The 14,270-nt window shown below is 51.7% G+C and overlaps 1 protein-coding gene across 1 annotated transcript in view; it reads left to right on the forward strand.

Annotated features, from left to right (window-relative positions):
• The window catches only part of PAPLN (papilin, proteoglycan like sulfated glycoprotein), a 39,743-nt gene that overhangs the window by 21,751 nt on the left and 3,722 nt on the right, over positions 1–14,270 (forward strand). Inside the window, exons 16-27 of the mRNA XM_081049899.1 lie at positions 684–764; positions 930–1,188; positions 2,355–2,475; positions 2,787–2,925; positions 3,843–4,317; positions 5,057–5,194; positions 5,363–5,487; positions 5,761–5,911; positions 6,539–6,676; positions 7,337–7,464; positions 7,579–7,687; positions 10,299–10,465. Coding sequence (XP_080906025.1) covers positions 684–764; positions 930–1,188; positions 2,355–2,475; positions 2,787–2,925; positions 3,843–4,317; positions 5,057–5,194; positions 5,363–5,487; positions 5,761–5,911; positions 6,539–6,676; positions 7,337–7,464; positions 7,579–7,687; positions 10,299–10,465 — 2,031 coding nt within the window. The remainder of the gene's footprint in view (positions 1–683; positions 765–929; positions 1,189–2,354; positions 2,476–2,786; positions 2,926–3,842; positions 4,318–5,056; positions 5,195–5,362; positions 5,488–5,760; positions 5,912–6,538; positions 6,677–7,336; positions 7,465–7,578; positions 7,688–10,298; positions 10,466–14,270) is intronic.

Below are 14,270 nucleotides of genomic sequence, written 5' to 3' on the forward strand. Positions count from 1 at the left end.
TTTCTCTTGGGAATGTACCCAGGAGTGGAATTGCTGGGCCATATGGTAATTCCACGTTTAACTTTTTGAGGAGCTGCCAAAGTGTTTCCACAGTATCTGCACCACTTTATATTCCCACCAGCAACGTATGACGGTTCCCATTTGTTCACATCCGCACCACCACTTATTATTTCAGACTTTTGATTACAGCCATCCTATGGGTGTGGAGTACTCTTTCTTTAAGGCTTTGATGAGCACTTCCTTAATGACTAATGAAGTTGAGCATCTTTTTGTGTGTTTGTTGGCCATTTATATGTCTTCTCTGGAAAAATGTCTGTTCAAGTGCTTTGCTCTTTTTTAAATTGAATTACTTGTCTTTTCATCAACCCAATTAACAAAAAACTATGTATCACATTTTTTGTTAATGTTGGGATCAAACAGAGGTGCTGATTTTGTATCTGACTTTTCTTTTTGTTGAACATGTAATATTAGCATTTTCTATGTGATTAAAGACTTTTGAAACATGGGAAGGGTGTTTTACGAAATCACAGGTGCTTCTCATGTTCCTTCTGCTGCCCTGGGCTCCCGTGGCCGGGCCCGAGCAGTGGGGTGGGAGCAGATGTTGGCAGGGCTGGCCATGGCTCAGGCCCACTCCTCCCTTCTCCTCTGTCCCTCTGTCCCCCACCTGCTCTGGCTCCCGGCAGATGTCCCCAGTGTGCAGGACGCGCACACCAGGCCCAGGGCCTCCTGGATGTCTTTGGACCCTCGGGAGGTCCCCGCCTCAGGTGAGCAGCTCCCTGGATGCCCCACCCTGGGTCCCTGGAGATGGAGGTTGAGGGCAGGGGCGAATGGCTTAGGGGGGGAATGGAAGGAGAGGGTTCTGATGTGGCCACTTATGGAGGTGTAGAGCCAGGTAGACACATCATGTGTCTTTTGCTTCCTCTTTCTAGATTCCAGAAACCAGGGGTGGACACATCTGGAGCAACCCTCTGCCCAGGGTAACCCCAGAGGAAACCAGAGCCCCCACCACCTGCCAGCCTCTGGTCCAGCCCCTTCTTTGCAGCAGTCCCCACGCCAGCAGCCCCTGCGGTCTGGCTCCAGGTTTCATGACTGCAGACACAGCCGCTATGGGTGCTGCCCCGATGGCCACACCACGTCTCTCGGGCCACAGTGGCAAGGCTGCCCTGAAGCTTCTTGTAAGCAGAGCAGGTAGGTGCCTCCTCCTCCTCACCAGGTCAAAGAGGAGAGGTGTTTGTGGGGGGCGTCTGAGGGGCAGGCATCATCTCTGCTCAGAGAGGATGGAGTGGGTTTGCTGAGCTCAGGAATGGGACCACGAAGGGGCTGTCTCCGAGCTGCCCTGTGATTATGACTTTTGAAACATGGGAAGGGTGTTTTACAAAATCACGGGTACTGCTCATGTCTCTTCTGCTGCCCTGGGTTCCCCTGGCCCTGTCTGAGCAGTGTGGTGGGAGCAGACGTTGGTCAGGCCTGGCCATGGCTCAGGCCCACTCCTCTGCTCTCCATCTTGAGGACTTGGGTTCCTCCTTGGCAGCAGTGAAGTGGGGGTGGCGGTGGTGGTAAGGCCTGCTTTCTCTGCAGAAGTCAGCCTATGGAGATGTAGCCTGAGGCCCTGGAAAGGCACATGGGGTAGGATTCTAGCTGTCCATCCAAACCAGGCTCCCACTCCCTCAGGGGCTGGAGTGCTTAGAGCCCAGACTTTCCGGCCAGTGGCCTGGGGGTGATTCCTAGTTCAGTCACTTAACTAGCTGTGTGCTGGGTGACTTGGGGCAAGTTACTTAACCTCTCTGATCTTGGCTTCCTCTGCTGGGAACAATGACAGCCACTGGTTGGGGTGACTGAGGATGAAACAAATCACACTGTGCCTGGCTGCCTGGCATGCAAAAGTGCTTTCATCCGCCCCCCTTTCACCTTCCTTCCCAAGTGTTGGTTGTAGAGGTGAAGTATATGCAGGATTCCTCTGATGTGCTTTCTGCCCCATCTCCCATCTCCTATCTGCTGCTATTTTGTAAAATCTCCCTGGGAACCTGATATCCAGCCAGGTTCAGGTTGATTTCCTCCTCCTTGGCTTTGTGGTGGGAAGTGTGAGTTGGGGATTTGCCAGTTATTAGGACTGCAACTCTATTGTGTTACTATTGCCCTCCCTGGTGGCCACAAAGTGGTCATTAGATGGGGAGAGACTGGGGTCCATAAGATGGTGTGCCATACATGCAGGGACATGCTGTCACCTACTTGGATCCTCACCTGCTCAGCTCCCAGCACAGGGAGCCTTGGAGCCTGGGTGCTGGAAGCTCAGGGTCCCTGGAAGGGTGGGGATTAGGGCTGGTGGTGAGGGGAGGGCTGTGATGTCTGTCTAGGTACGGGTGCTGCCCTGACGGGGTGTCTGTGGCTGAGGGACCCCATCAAGCTGGCTGTGCAAGGTCTTATGGTGATAACAACACCGGGAACAGGCCAGGGTCGAGAGCAGTGGCCTCCACAGTAAGTGTCCCATTCACATGAGGGGCAGGAGTCCAGCCCCCAAGCCTGCTCAATGCCACTGTGCAGCTTTGGCCTTGGAGGAAGGAGGTCCCTAAAACCTGCTGGCCTGACTTGTCTCCTCGAGGGCACAGGGCTTCAGAGATGGTCTGGGGATGGGGGTTTCATCCCACATTCTGCTGGCTTCTGCTCTCCTGAGACCGGGGTTATGCACAGTGGGCTCACAATTCTGTCTTTCCCTCTTCCTGCCCTCCTCCCCCAGGCAGCCTAGAGTCCCCAGCAAAAGCGAGACCTATTCCGAACTTCTTCCCCAGGTCCCCAAGGCCCACCAGCCCCAGGCCCAGCAGAATGAGCCCAGTGAGTGCCGGGGCTCCCAGTTTGGCTGTTGCTATGACAATGTGGCCTCTGCAGCAGGCCCTCTTGGGGAAGGCTGTGTGGGCCAGCCCAGCCATGGTGAGTAGAGGCCCTTCCTCATCCTTCCTGGTGGGGAGGCTCTGGTCCCACTGTGCCCCCCACCTCCACCCAGAGCCAAAGAACTTTCTACTGGCTCAGTTCATTGATTTCTTCCACAAATATTGATTGACCACCTACTAGGTGCCAGGCCAGAGAGCAGACCCAGACTGTTCTCATTTCCAGCAGTCTGGCTGCTGTGGGAGTTGGGGTCAGTTGGAGGTAGAGAACCCACAGAGAAGCAAGGCTCTTTCTTCCCCCTGGGACTCAGCCCCCTCCAGAGGCAGAAAGGGTGTTGGGCTGTCAGTGCTGGGATGGACGGGGTGTCCCCAAAGTGTCTGGGATGAGTCCTGGAGGGAGGTTATTGAGGTTGGAGCATGGGTGGAGCTGGGAACCAACATGGGATGTCGGAATCCAGACGGACTGGTGGTCAGTGTCTGCAGGAGATTTTAAGCAGGAGCCAGCCATGGTCGTATGAATGTGGAGGGGCTGACCCGGCTGTGCTGGGAAGAGGTCTGCTAGAGTGGGCAGGTGGGGGCTGGAGCTACATTCAGAGGCTGGCGGGCCCCTTGCTGGGCATCTTCACAGGCCCCTGGGAGCTCAGGCCTGGGTCCTAATTCCGAGCTAAGCAGCACATCAAGGTCAAGGCCTTGGGTTGCTCTGGGTGTGCCCTCCAGGAGTCTGGTCAGGGGTGAGGAGGGATGCGAGGGAGCCAGTCCAGGGAGCTCACGGCCCTGACCCGCTGAGGGCTCTAGTTCTGTGGTGGGAGGTGTACGGTTTGGTTTCAGAGGCTGCTGTGCTCCCAGCCCAGGGCAGGTCTGGACGAGCAGGCTGCCCCCATGGCCAGGTCAGGGGCCCAGGCAGCGGTGTCGGCGTGCTCCCATCCTGTCGGGGTGACTGACGCATCCTCCTGCCCTCAGAATACCCCGTGCGGTGCCTGCTGCCCAGCGCCCACGGCTCCTGCGCAGACTGGACTGCCCGTTGGTACTTCATTGCCTCTGTGGGCCAGTGTAACCGCTTCTGGTACGGTGGCTGCCACGGCAATGCCAATAAGTTCTCCTCGGAGGAGGAGTGCATGAGCAGCTGCCGGGGCTCTCGACGTGGGCCCCACCAACGCAAGCCTGGGGCCTCTGGCCAGAGCACCCACAGAGATGGTGGCAGCAGCAGTGCTGGAGGCCAGCAGGAGGCCAGCCAGCACAGGCCCGGGGCCACGGTCCAGAAAAAGGCCTTGCCTTCTGGTGGCCTCCAGTGGCAGGACCCAGCGCCTGGGCCCAGGGAGGGGTACCACACGGAGGCCTTAGAACGGCCCTGGGGCCAGGAGCTGAGGCCCAGCGCTCCTGGACTGGGCGGAGATGCCAGTCGGTCAGCACCACCCTCCCACAGCTCCTCCTACAGGTGAGGCCCTCCTTTCCCAGGTTCGGGGAGAGGGACCCAGGTTAGGGGCCGAGCCTGTTGGAGCTAAAACCCCAAGGTCAGCCAGCCCTGCCTCCCCATCCCTAACCTTGAAGCTTCCAAACAGCCCTGCCTGGATGCCCCATTACCTTCGTTCTACACCTGGGGAAGCTCAGGCTTCCGGGTCAGGCAGCCAGTACATGGTGGCGCCTGGATTCCCCAGCAGATATTGCCAGTGTATTCAGGGTCTGTCTAGTTGGAAAAACCTATGGGCTTCATGACCTTTGGCAAGTCATGTGACTTCTCCACGCCTCAGTTTCTTGACCTGTAATATGGTGATATTATCTCATAGGTTTAGTGTGGGTTCCGCTTGCTATTATGTGTGGGACTGTGTCATATCAGAGATGTGGGGAAATTAAAAAACAAAATAAGTAAAACAAGTGTGTGGTTTAGGCCCCATGTGAGTCTGGTGTGTGCTGTCTCCCAACCTCTCCACCCTGGGCTTTGTGCCACCCCTGCTGTCCCCGGCTGCCGTTGCAGGGACAGATTGAGGCGGCCGTGCCTGGGGCACGGTAGGGAGGCTGGGAGGGCGGATTCCTGAGTCCACGGGCTTCCGGAGCTTGTGCTCCCATGACACCCTCAGGGCCCACAAATGCCCAAGACAGGATGGGCACGGATGGAGGGGTAGTCCCTGGCCCTGGCACCCATGCCAGTAGGTCAGGTCCTTACCTCCCCTTTCCAGGATTAGCTTGACAGGCGTGGAGCCCTCTCTGGTCCAGGCGGTCCTGGGGCAGTTGGTGCAGCTCTTCTGCGCAGATGACACCTCCCTGGACCCCCATTCCACGTGGCAGAAAGACGGGCAGCCCATCTCCTCTGACAGGTGTGTGTGGGAGTCCTCCCCTGGTGGCAGCCCCTCAGACTTCCCCTGTGCTGGGAAGGGGAGTGTGGGGCTGTTGGCCCGTCCGCCAGGAGCTCTGGGGCCTGAGGGGGGTTGGGCTCACTGTGGTTCTCAGGAGCTCAGAGCGCAAGCCCCCACCCCCTCATTCAGGCACAGGCTGCAGCCTGATGGCTCCCTGGTCATCAGCCCCCTGCGGACAGAGGATGCTGGCACCTACAGCTGTGGCAGCTCCAGGCCGGGCCGTGACTCTCAGAAGATCCAGCTTCGCATTACAGGTTTCTGTCCCCCACCTCCAATGGGTTCTTATTGGCCCCAGGAAGGGAGGGGTTGGCTGGAAGGGCCTTGGCACCCCCACACTGGAGGACTAGGGAGCTTCCTTGGGCCAAGGCACCCTGGTGGCAGGGACCGTATGTACAGTTGGGCTTGGTGGATGTCTTGCCCCTTGTGGCCTGTTTCTCCACACACCCCCCGCCGGCCTCATGGCCCACCCTTCCTTCCACCCCCTTCTCCCCACAGCTCACCTCTTGCTTCTCCTGGCCTCATGACAGGGGGTCACACAGCAGTGCTGCCTGAGGCGGAGCCAAGGCATTTCCCTCAGACCAGGGACCCAGCCCAGGGCTACAGTCCCCAGGACTCCAGTCTAGGGGGGGATGCTGGGGGCCTGGGGGCCACTTCCTCGCATCCACGGCCCATGACCAGGTAACAGGGCAGGAATGCCACCCTGTTCTCAGCCTCCCCCACTTGAGGACCAGGGTCAATGGAAGTCTCAATGGGTGAGAGGAGGGGAAAGGGAATGGGTCCCAGACCAGTGTGTGCTGGGACCAGGCTTGCTAGCCTCTGCTCAGGGCTTTGTGAGGTGAGGATTAGAAAAACATGGTTCCCTGAGCTCAGCATCTTGAGGAGGAAGTGGAGCCCTCCCTCCAACCCCGAGCCGTTGGAAATGGTGCAGGTCTATGGCCCAGGATTCGGGAGATGCAGGAAGGGAAGAGCATCAGGAGTTAAGGGCCTGAGACAGCCTTGAAGAAGGGCAGTTTTCAGAGGGGCTGGAGAGGGGGGGAGGGTGTCCAGGCCAAGGACCTAGAGGCAGATGTGGAAGATGCAGAGGGCAAGCCTGAGACTCTGGGAGCGCGGTGGAGAGAGAGATAGCGGAGGTGGTGGTCGAGGGGGTCACCAGTACAGAGGGGTGACTTTAGGAAGCCGAATGTGGCTGGAGCGGGAGAAGGGGCGCATGAGGCTTAGGCAGAGGTCCAGTCCCCAGGCACGGATGGGCATGGGGGCAGCGGTGGCAAGGACCCTCTCAGGGCTGTGGGGCTGCTTGTTGTGCAGGCTGCGCCTGGACCGGAACCAGCCTGGTGTGGTAGACGCCCAACCAGGCCAGCGGATCCGGTTGACCTGTCGTGCTGAGGGCTTCCCACCCCCAACCATCGAGTGGCAGAGAGATGGGCAGCCCCTCTCTTCTCCCAGGTTTGTTCAGCTCCTCTCCCTTCCCTGCTGTGTGGCCCCCAGCCCCACCCTACCCCCCCTCTGGGCAGGCTGGTGGGAGAAGGAGCTGCCAGGCGGCATCTCTGGTCAGTCAGGGGCTCTCGAGAGATGGAGCTGCTGAGCGCAGGGTCTCTGGGCCTTTCCAGAGTGTGGTTAGAGGACAGGGGTAACGGGCCTGCTGACAGGTGATGGATGGGGGAGAAATGGAGCAGACATGTTTCTGGCTGTAACCATAATAGCTAACATTTATTAAGCCCCCGAGTGTGAGACTTTTGTCCACCATACAGTCTGAAGAAGAGTCACGCTGAGGTAGGTGCTGTTTTACCCCCATTTTTCACACGGAAGTTAATACCACACAGCTCCTAAGTGGCGGAACCAGGATTTGAGCCTACTACATGAGTATAGAAAAATTGTTTTGTATCAGAAAACTTGAAATGACTTTTATTGCCAGGCTTAAAAGTCAGGCATCTTCCAAGAAAAGGAGAGTGCTGGCAGATGGAGGACCTAAGGCTGAGTGGCTCTTTGGTCAGACCCCACTCAACAGTAGGGGCCACTCAGCCCACTGGGAAAAGGAAGACTCTCCCCCTCCCCTGGCCCTTGCTGTCAGGTGGGATGGAGCCACTGACTCTGCTTGGTCCCCAGACACCAGCTGCAGCCCGATGGCTCTCTGGTCATCAGCCATGTGACTGTGGAAGACGGTGGCTTCTATGCCTGTGTCGCCTTCAATGGGCAGGACCGCGACCAGCGATGGGTGCAGCTCCGAGTTCTGGGTAAGGTGCAGTGCTGAGTGGAAGGGTGCCTGGAGCCAGGGGCCTTTGAGGTCAGGTGGCACAGGTTGGGCATGACTGGCATAGCGGCTGACAGTGCCTCCTCCTTGGGCCTAGGGGAGCTGACAATCACAGGGCTGCCCTCTGCTGTGACGGTGCCAGAAGGTGACACGGCCAGGCTGCTGTGTGTGGTGGCAGGAGAAAGTGTGAACATCAGATGGTCCAGGTAAGGCTCTGTTCCTGGCACCTGAGGGTGTACTGCCCAGGCACAGGTGGTCCACCTTTCTGCAGGGATATTGCTGTCACCACTGCCCTCCCCTCCTGCTTCCACTCTTACCTCCAGACCTGGTGCCCACACAATGAGGCCACACAGGACGATGTCTTCCCTGGTCTTCCCTTGGGCCACATCAGGGTTTGTCAACCTTGGCGCCCCTGACATTTTGGACCCAGTAATTTTTTATTGTGGGGGATGGTCCTGCACATTGGTAGGGTGTTCAGCAGCACCCAGGCGATCTGCCCCGTGGGTGCTGGGAGCTCTCCCTCCCAAGTCATGACAATAAGGTGTCTCTGGAGGCTGCCACATGTCCCCAGGGTTGAAAACCACTGGGCTTCACTCTTCTTTGGAGAATTCAGTGGCCTTTTACCTCAGGTCAGTTGGTCTGATTCATGTAGCAAAATATTTTGCCCCCTTCCTCCTTGCAGTGTGTCAAGACTAGGCTAGGCTCTGGGGACCCTGGGGTAACCAGCGCCCTAAAACACGCCCAGGGGATCCTGGCACAATCTGAGTCCCCTAGATACTCCCAGGCAGATGGCCCAGTGACAAGCCACAGAGGTTTGCCCTAAGTGCTGTCTGCAGAGGAGTGGGGCTGCCTTCCGTTTAGAATCAAGAAGGGGTGGTCATGAAGGCTGAGGGATGTCCTTGGTCAAGCTCACAGGTGAGTGACGGGCCAGCATGGGAATGGGCCCTCACACGGCACGAGGCTTGAAGTATCTTTCAACTTTGCCTCCCCGGATCTTCCCAGCAGCAATCTACTCAGGACCCCATCTTTAAAACAAAGATAGAAACCACACTGTCCTCTGATCCTGTTTCCCTGCAGCCTGGCCTTTGATCAGTCTCCCCTTCACAGTACGACTGGGTGTCTCCTCCTGTCAGTCCCCTGCTGGAGGCTCAGCCCTTTGCACAGGGGCCTCACATCACCCCCCCCCCCCCCCCGCTCCAGGGAGACTGCGCTGGCCAAGGCCACCAACTGCCTCCCTGTTCCTAAGTCCTCTGGTCACATCCCAGTCCCCATGACCTGTGTCCTTTCACGGGCCTCTTGCACCTCCTGAGCTCTCTCCTCCCCTTGGCTCCAAACAACACCCGGCTTCTGGTGTCTTTCTGCTTCTCTGGCCGCTGCTTCTCTTTTCCTGGCTGGCTCGATTCCTCACACCTATCCCTTAGAGGCTGATGCACCTCAAGGTCTGTCCTTGGTCCTCAGTTCGTCTAACTTCACCTTGCGTAACCTTGTAGACACACAGTTTCTGGGACCATTCAGTGGTGATACATGATCTGGGTCGGGTCCAGACCTCAAATCCGACGCCTCCTGGTATCTCACAGACACCCGAAATGCAAAATGGTGGGTGTGGGGACAGAGCCAGGAGTGCAGTTTCCAGGCTCTCGGCCTCATATAGAAAAGTGCTGGCTCAGGTAGTAAATGGCCATCAGCTGTGATTGCATGACCATCAGCTATGGCTAGTTGGCCGTCAACTGTAACCAGTGAGCCACTGGCCACTAATATAACTGCCATGGCTACGCTAGCAGGAAATGGGGGCTAGCAAGAAGATGGTGGCTGAGCTGCAAGCGGTGCAGTGAGGGTTGTGGACAGTGTGGCTCCTGCTTCCTGTGTCTCCAACCCAGCCGCCAGCGAGACTATAGTGGTGTGACTCCCCTACCTATGGCTCCGAGGGTGTTCCTTTTTGGTCTCACCATGTCCTGCGTTCTTATGTGGGGAGCGGGACTAGAGACCCCAGAAGAGATCCCGCCTGTCACCCTGCATGACAGTGGGAAATAAATTCACCATTCACCTTTCATCCCCACCACCACCCCGGGTCTCCCCACAATGGAGGGGCACCACCATTACCCAGTAACCTAAGCTAGAAACCTCTATTATCCTTGATTTCTTCCCACATCTGCCCATCATCCCAATCCCTTTATTCTGCTGCCTGTGCCATCTACCTGTGAGCAGCAGCCACTTACCTGGTCTCTGCTTTCAGGCTTGTCCTCGACCCCCCACTGCAGTTAGCAATCCTTTCAAAGCACAAACACAGTGTTGGTCCTGCTGAGCTCACACCCCTTCGTTACCCCCAGGATCCAACCCAAAGTCCTAACCAGAGCCGTGTATACTTCCTCCCTCACTCGCTCTCTTATTCTGGCCATGGCCTTCCTTCAAGCTCCTGAGCCCCCACGTTCCCCCTTTCAGCCAGCCAGCTGCAGCCTCCTCCTCAGGGAAGGCCCCCCTAACCACTGCACACCCCCACCCGGTGCCCTGGAGGCAGGGGGAGCTCACGTCCTGCACCCAGCACAGGCTTGGCATCGCACTGTTGCCTAAATGGTCTGCGTTAATGAAGAGTGCAGCTCCTTTGTGGACAAGAGGCACATTTACAGTCACTCAGATCACTGTGCTCAGCTGAGGCCAGTTCCCATCACTTCTGAGTTATTTTGCTTTGATCGTGTGCAATCTTTTCCTTGAGGTGAGGGTCATCTGTCTACAGAGGAAGCAGCTGGCTCTGGACTGGTCTTTGGCTCTTCCCTTGCCTCCTGGCCCTGGCCAGCTCTCCCAGTGTCCTCTCCTCTCCAGGAATGGGCTGCCGCTATGGGCCGATGGCCACCGTGTCCACCAGTCCCCAGACGGCACACTGCTGATCCACAACCTGCGGGCCAGGGACGAGGGCTCCTACACGTGCAGTGCCTACCGTGGAAGCCAGGCAGTCAGCCGCAGCACGGAGGTGAAGGTGGTCCCGCCAGGTGAGAAAGGCCTCCCCAGGCATTTGCTTGTTCTTGAGAGCTGGCTGGTTGCTGCAGAATGAGGATGAGTGCAGGCTCTGCAGCCCGAGGGGCTCTGGTCCAAATCCTGGCTCGCTCAGCCCGTCACTGGTAGTGTGAGTTGGGGTAAGAGGCTTAACCCACTCATCTGTCCAGTGGGCTACGCCATGGCCTGGTAGGCTTGTAGTGATGAAGAAATAATGTGTATGTATGACAGGCAGCTGGTAATAGCTTAATACATGATGTTAAAGACTTACATGATGTTTTAGACTTACCAATCTTCATTCGAGAACTATGATTGACTGGAACTTCATTATAATACTTAAGGCAGACGGACCATTAAAATCTGACCATTGCAATTAAGGTGGCAAAAAGTGATCCTATGATTGGAAAGTGCTTTCCTGGCCCTTTGATCATATAACCCAGAAAGGAAAGGGCAGGGATTAATGTCACCACCTTACTACAAATGAGACAGATACCCAGAGAGCACAAGTGATGTTTCTGTAAGTCACACAGCAAATTTGTGGCCAAGTTGGTACTAGAACCTACGTGTTTTTGACTCTTCATATTTAATGTTCTTGTAACTAAACTATTACACCTGGAACTGGGCAGAATTTTACCTGTTATTCAGTAATTTGATATTTTAGCCTTATATTCTCCAGCTCTTGCTTTCTGAGTTGTTACTTTAGCAAATTTCAACAAATCTAAATACTGTATTGTAAGATGCACTGTTTGCATACCAATAAGGCAAAAGGCTTCTAGCAAGATTCTAGCAAGAGAAAAGCTACCTACAAGGGAGCACTCATAAGACTGTCAACTGATTTCTCAATAGAAATATTGCAGTCCAGAAGGGATTGGCATGAGACGTTTAAAATGACGAAAAGCAAGTACCTACAACCAAGATTACTCTACCCAGCTAGACTATCATTTAGAATCAAAGGTGAGATAGTTTCGCAGACAAGAAAAAACTAAAGGAGTTCATCACCACTAAGCCAATATTACAAGAATGTTAAAGGGACTTCACTTCTTTAAGTAGAAAATATAAGATAAAAATATGAATAAAATATAGGAAAGAAAAAAATTCTCACTGACAAAGACTAACAGTAAAAGCAGTGGATCAACCAACTACAAAGCTAGTACAAATGTTAAAAAGGCAAAAGTAGGAAGATCATGTGTAATTACAACAATAAATTAAGAATTCACACAAATGAAGTAAAAAATGAGAAAAACAAATGTGGAAGGGGGGGAAGTAAACATTGTAGGGATTTTAGAATGTGTTCAAACTTAAGTGACTATCAATGTAAAATAGACTGCTATAAACATAACTTGGTATATATGAAGCTCACGGTAACCACAAATCAAAAATGTATAAGAGATATATACAAGAAATAAAGAGAAAGGAATCCAAACATGACACTATAGAAAGTCATCAACATAGAAGAGATCAAGAGAATAAGGAACAGAGAAGAACTAAAAAAAAAAATCAGAAAACAATAAAATAGTAATAACTACATACCTATCAATAATTATTTTAAATGTAAATGGACTAAATGCTCCAATCAAAAGACAGGTGGCTGAATGGATAAAAAAATGAGATCCGTACCTATGCCGTCTACAAGAGACCCACTTCGGACAGAAGGACACACACAGATGGAAAGTAAAGGGATGGAAAAAGATATTACATGCAAATGGGAACAAAAAAGAAGCTGGGGTAATAATACTTTTAAAATCTGTTTTGTCTGATATAACAAGGGCTGTAACAGGAGAGAAAAAAAGCACTTCATAATGACAAAGGGATCGAGCCAGCATATAAATAACACATTAGAGCAGATGGACTTCAGCAGAATATACCTTCTTTTCAAGTGCACATGGAATATTTTCCAGGATAGACCACAAGTTAGGCCACAAAACAAGTCTCAATAAATTTAAGATGGCTGAAATCATATCAAGCATCTTCTCCAATCACAATGGTATAAACTAGAAATCAATTAGAAGAAGAAAACTGAAAAATACACAAACATGTGGAGGTTAAATAACATGCTACTAAACAATGAATGGGTTAACAACAAGATCAAGGAAGAAATCAAAAAATACCTTGAGATAAATGAAAATGAAAACACAATGACCCTAAATCTATGGGACACAGCAAAAGCAGTTCTAATAGGGAAATTTATAGCAATACATGCCTACCTCAAGAAACAAGGAAATTCTCAAACAATCTAACCTTACACATAAAGGAACTAGAAAAAGAACAGAGCCCCAAGTGAGCAGAAGGAAGGAAATAATAAAGATCAGAGCAGAAATGAACGAAAGTCTAAAAATAATAGAAAAGATCGATGAAACCAAGATCTGATTCTTTGAAAAGACAAATAAAATCGATAAACCTTTAGCCAGACTCAAACTGGAAGAAATGGGTAAATTCTGAGAAACATATAATCTTCTGAGGCAGAATCAAGGCTGAATCAGGAAGAAACCGAAGATCTGGACAGATAACTACTAATGAAATGAAATCAGTAATTTTAAAAAAACTCCCAAGAGAGAAAAAGGCCTGGACCAAATGGCTTCACAGGTGAATATTACCAAACATTCAAAGAAGAATGAACACTATCCTTTTCAAACTATTCCAAAAATTTGAAGAGGAGGAAGGGTCCCCAAACTAATTTTACAGGGCCAGTATTACTCTCATACCAAAACCAGACAAAGACAGGACAAAAAAAGAAAATTATAGACTAATATCCCTGATGAACATAGATGCAGAAGTCCTCAACAAAATATTAGCCAATCGAATTCAGCAATACATTAAAAAGACCATACACCATAATCAAGAGAGATTTATTGCTGAATGCAAGGGTGGTTCAATGTCTGCAAATCAATTAATGTGATGCACCACATAAACAAAATGAAGGATAAAAATCATATGATCTTATCAATAGATGCAGATAAAGCATTTGACTAAATCCAGCAGCCATTTATGATAAAAACTCTCAGTAAAATGGGGATAAAGGGGGACATTCCTTAACATAATAAAGGCCATATATGAGAAACCCACAGCTAACATAATACTCAATGGTGAAAAGCTAAAAGCTTTTGCTTTAAGACCAGGAACAAGACAAGAAAGTCCACTTTCACCACTTTTATTCAACATAATATTGGAAGTCCTAGCCACACACCCATCAGACAAGAAAAAGAAATAAAAGGCATCCGAACTGGAAAAGAAGTAAAACTGTCATTATTTGCAGATGACATGATACTATATATAGAGAACCCTCAGGAATCCACCAAAAAACTATTAAAACAAATAAATGAATTCAGTAAAATAGCAGGATAAAAAATTGATATTCAGGAATCAGTTGCATTTTTATACACCAATGACAAGCTATCAGAGAAATTAAGAAAACAATCCCATTTATAATTGCATCAACAAGAATAAAATAACTAGGAATAAATTTAGCCAAGGAGGTAAAAGACCTGTACTTAGAAAATTATAAGACATTGAAGAAAGAAACTGAAGAAGATACAAATAAATGGAAGGCTATACCATGCTCACGGATAGGAAAAATTAACACGGTTACAACGTCCGTAAGTACCCAAAACAATCTAGAGTCAACGCAATGTCCATCAAAATACCAATGGCATCTTTCAGAGAACTAGAACAAATAATCCTAAAATGTATATGGAACCAAAAGGATCCCAAATAGCCAAAGAAATCTTGAGAAAGAAGAACAAAATTGGGGTAGCTCGCTATCTGAAGAAATTCAAAACACTAATTCAACAAGACATATGCACC

This window comes from Rhinolophus hipposideros (assembly GCF_964194185.1).
Source record: "Rhinolophus hipposideros genome assembly, chromosome: 5".
In the NCBI taxonomy this organism is placed as follows: Eukaryota; Metazoa; Chordata; class Mammalia; order Chiroptera; family Rhinolophidae; genus Rhinolophus; species Rhinolophus hipposideros.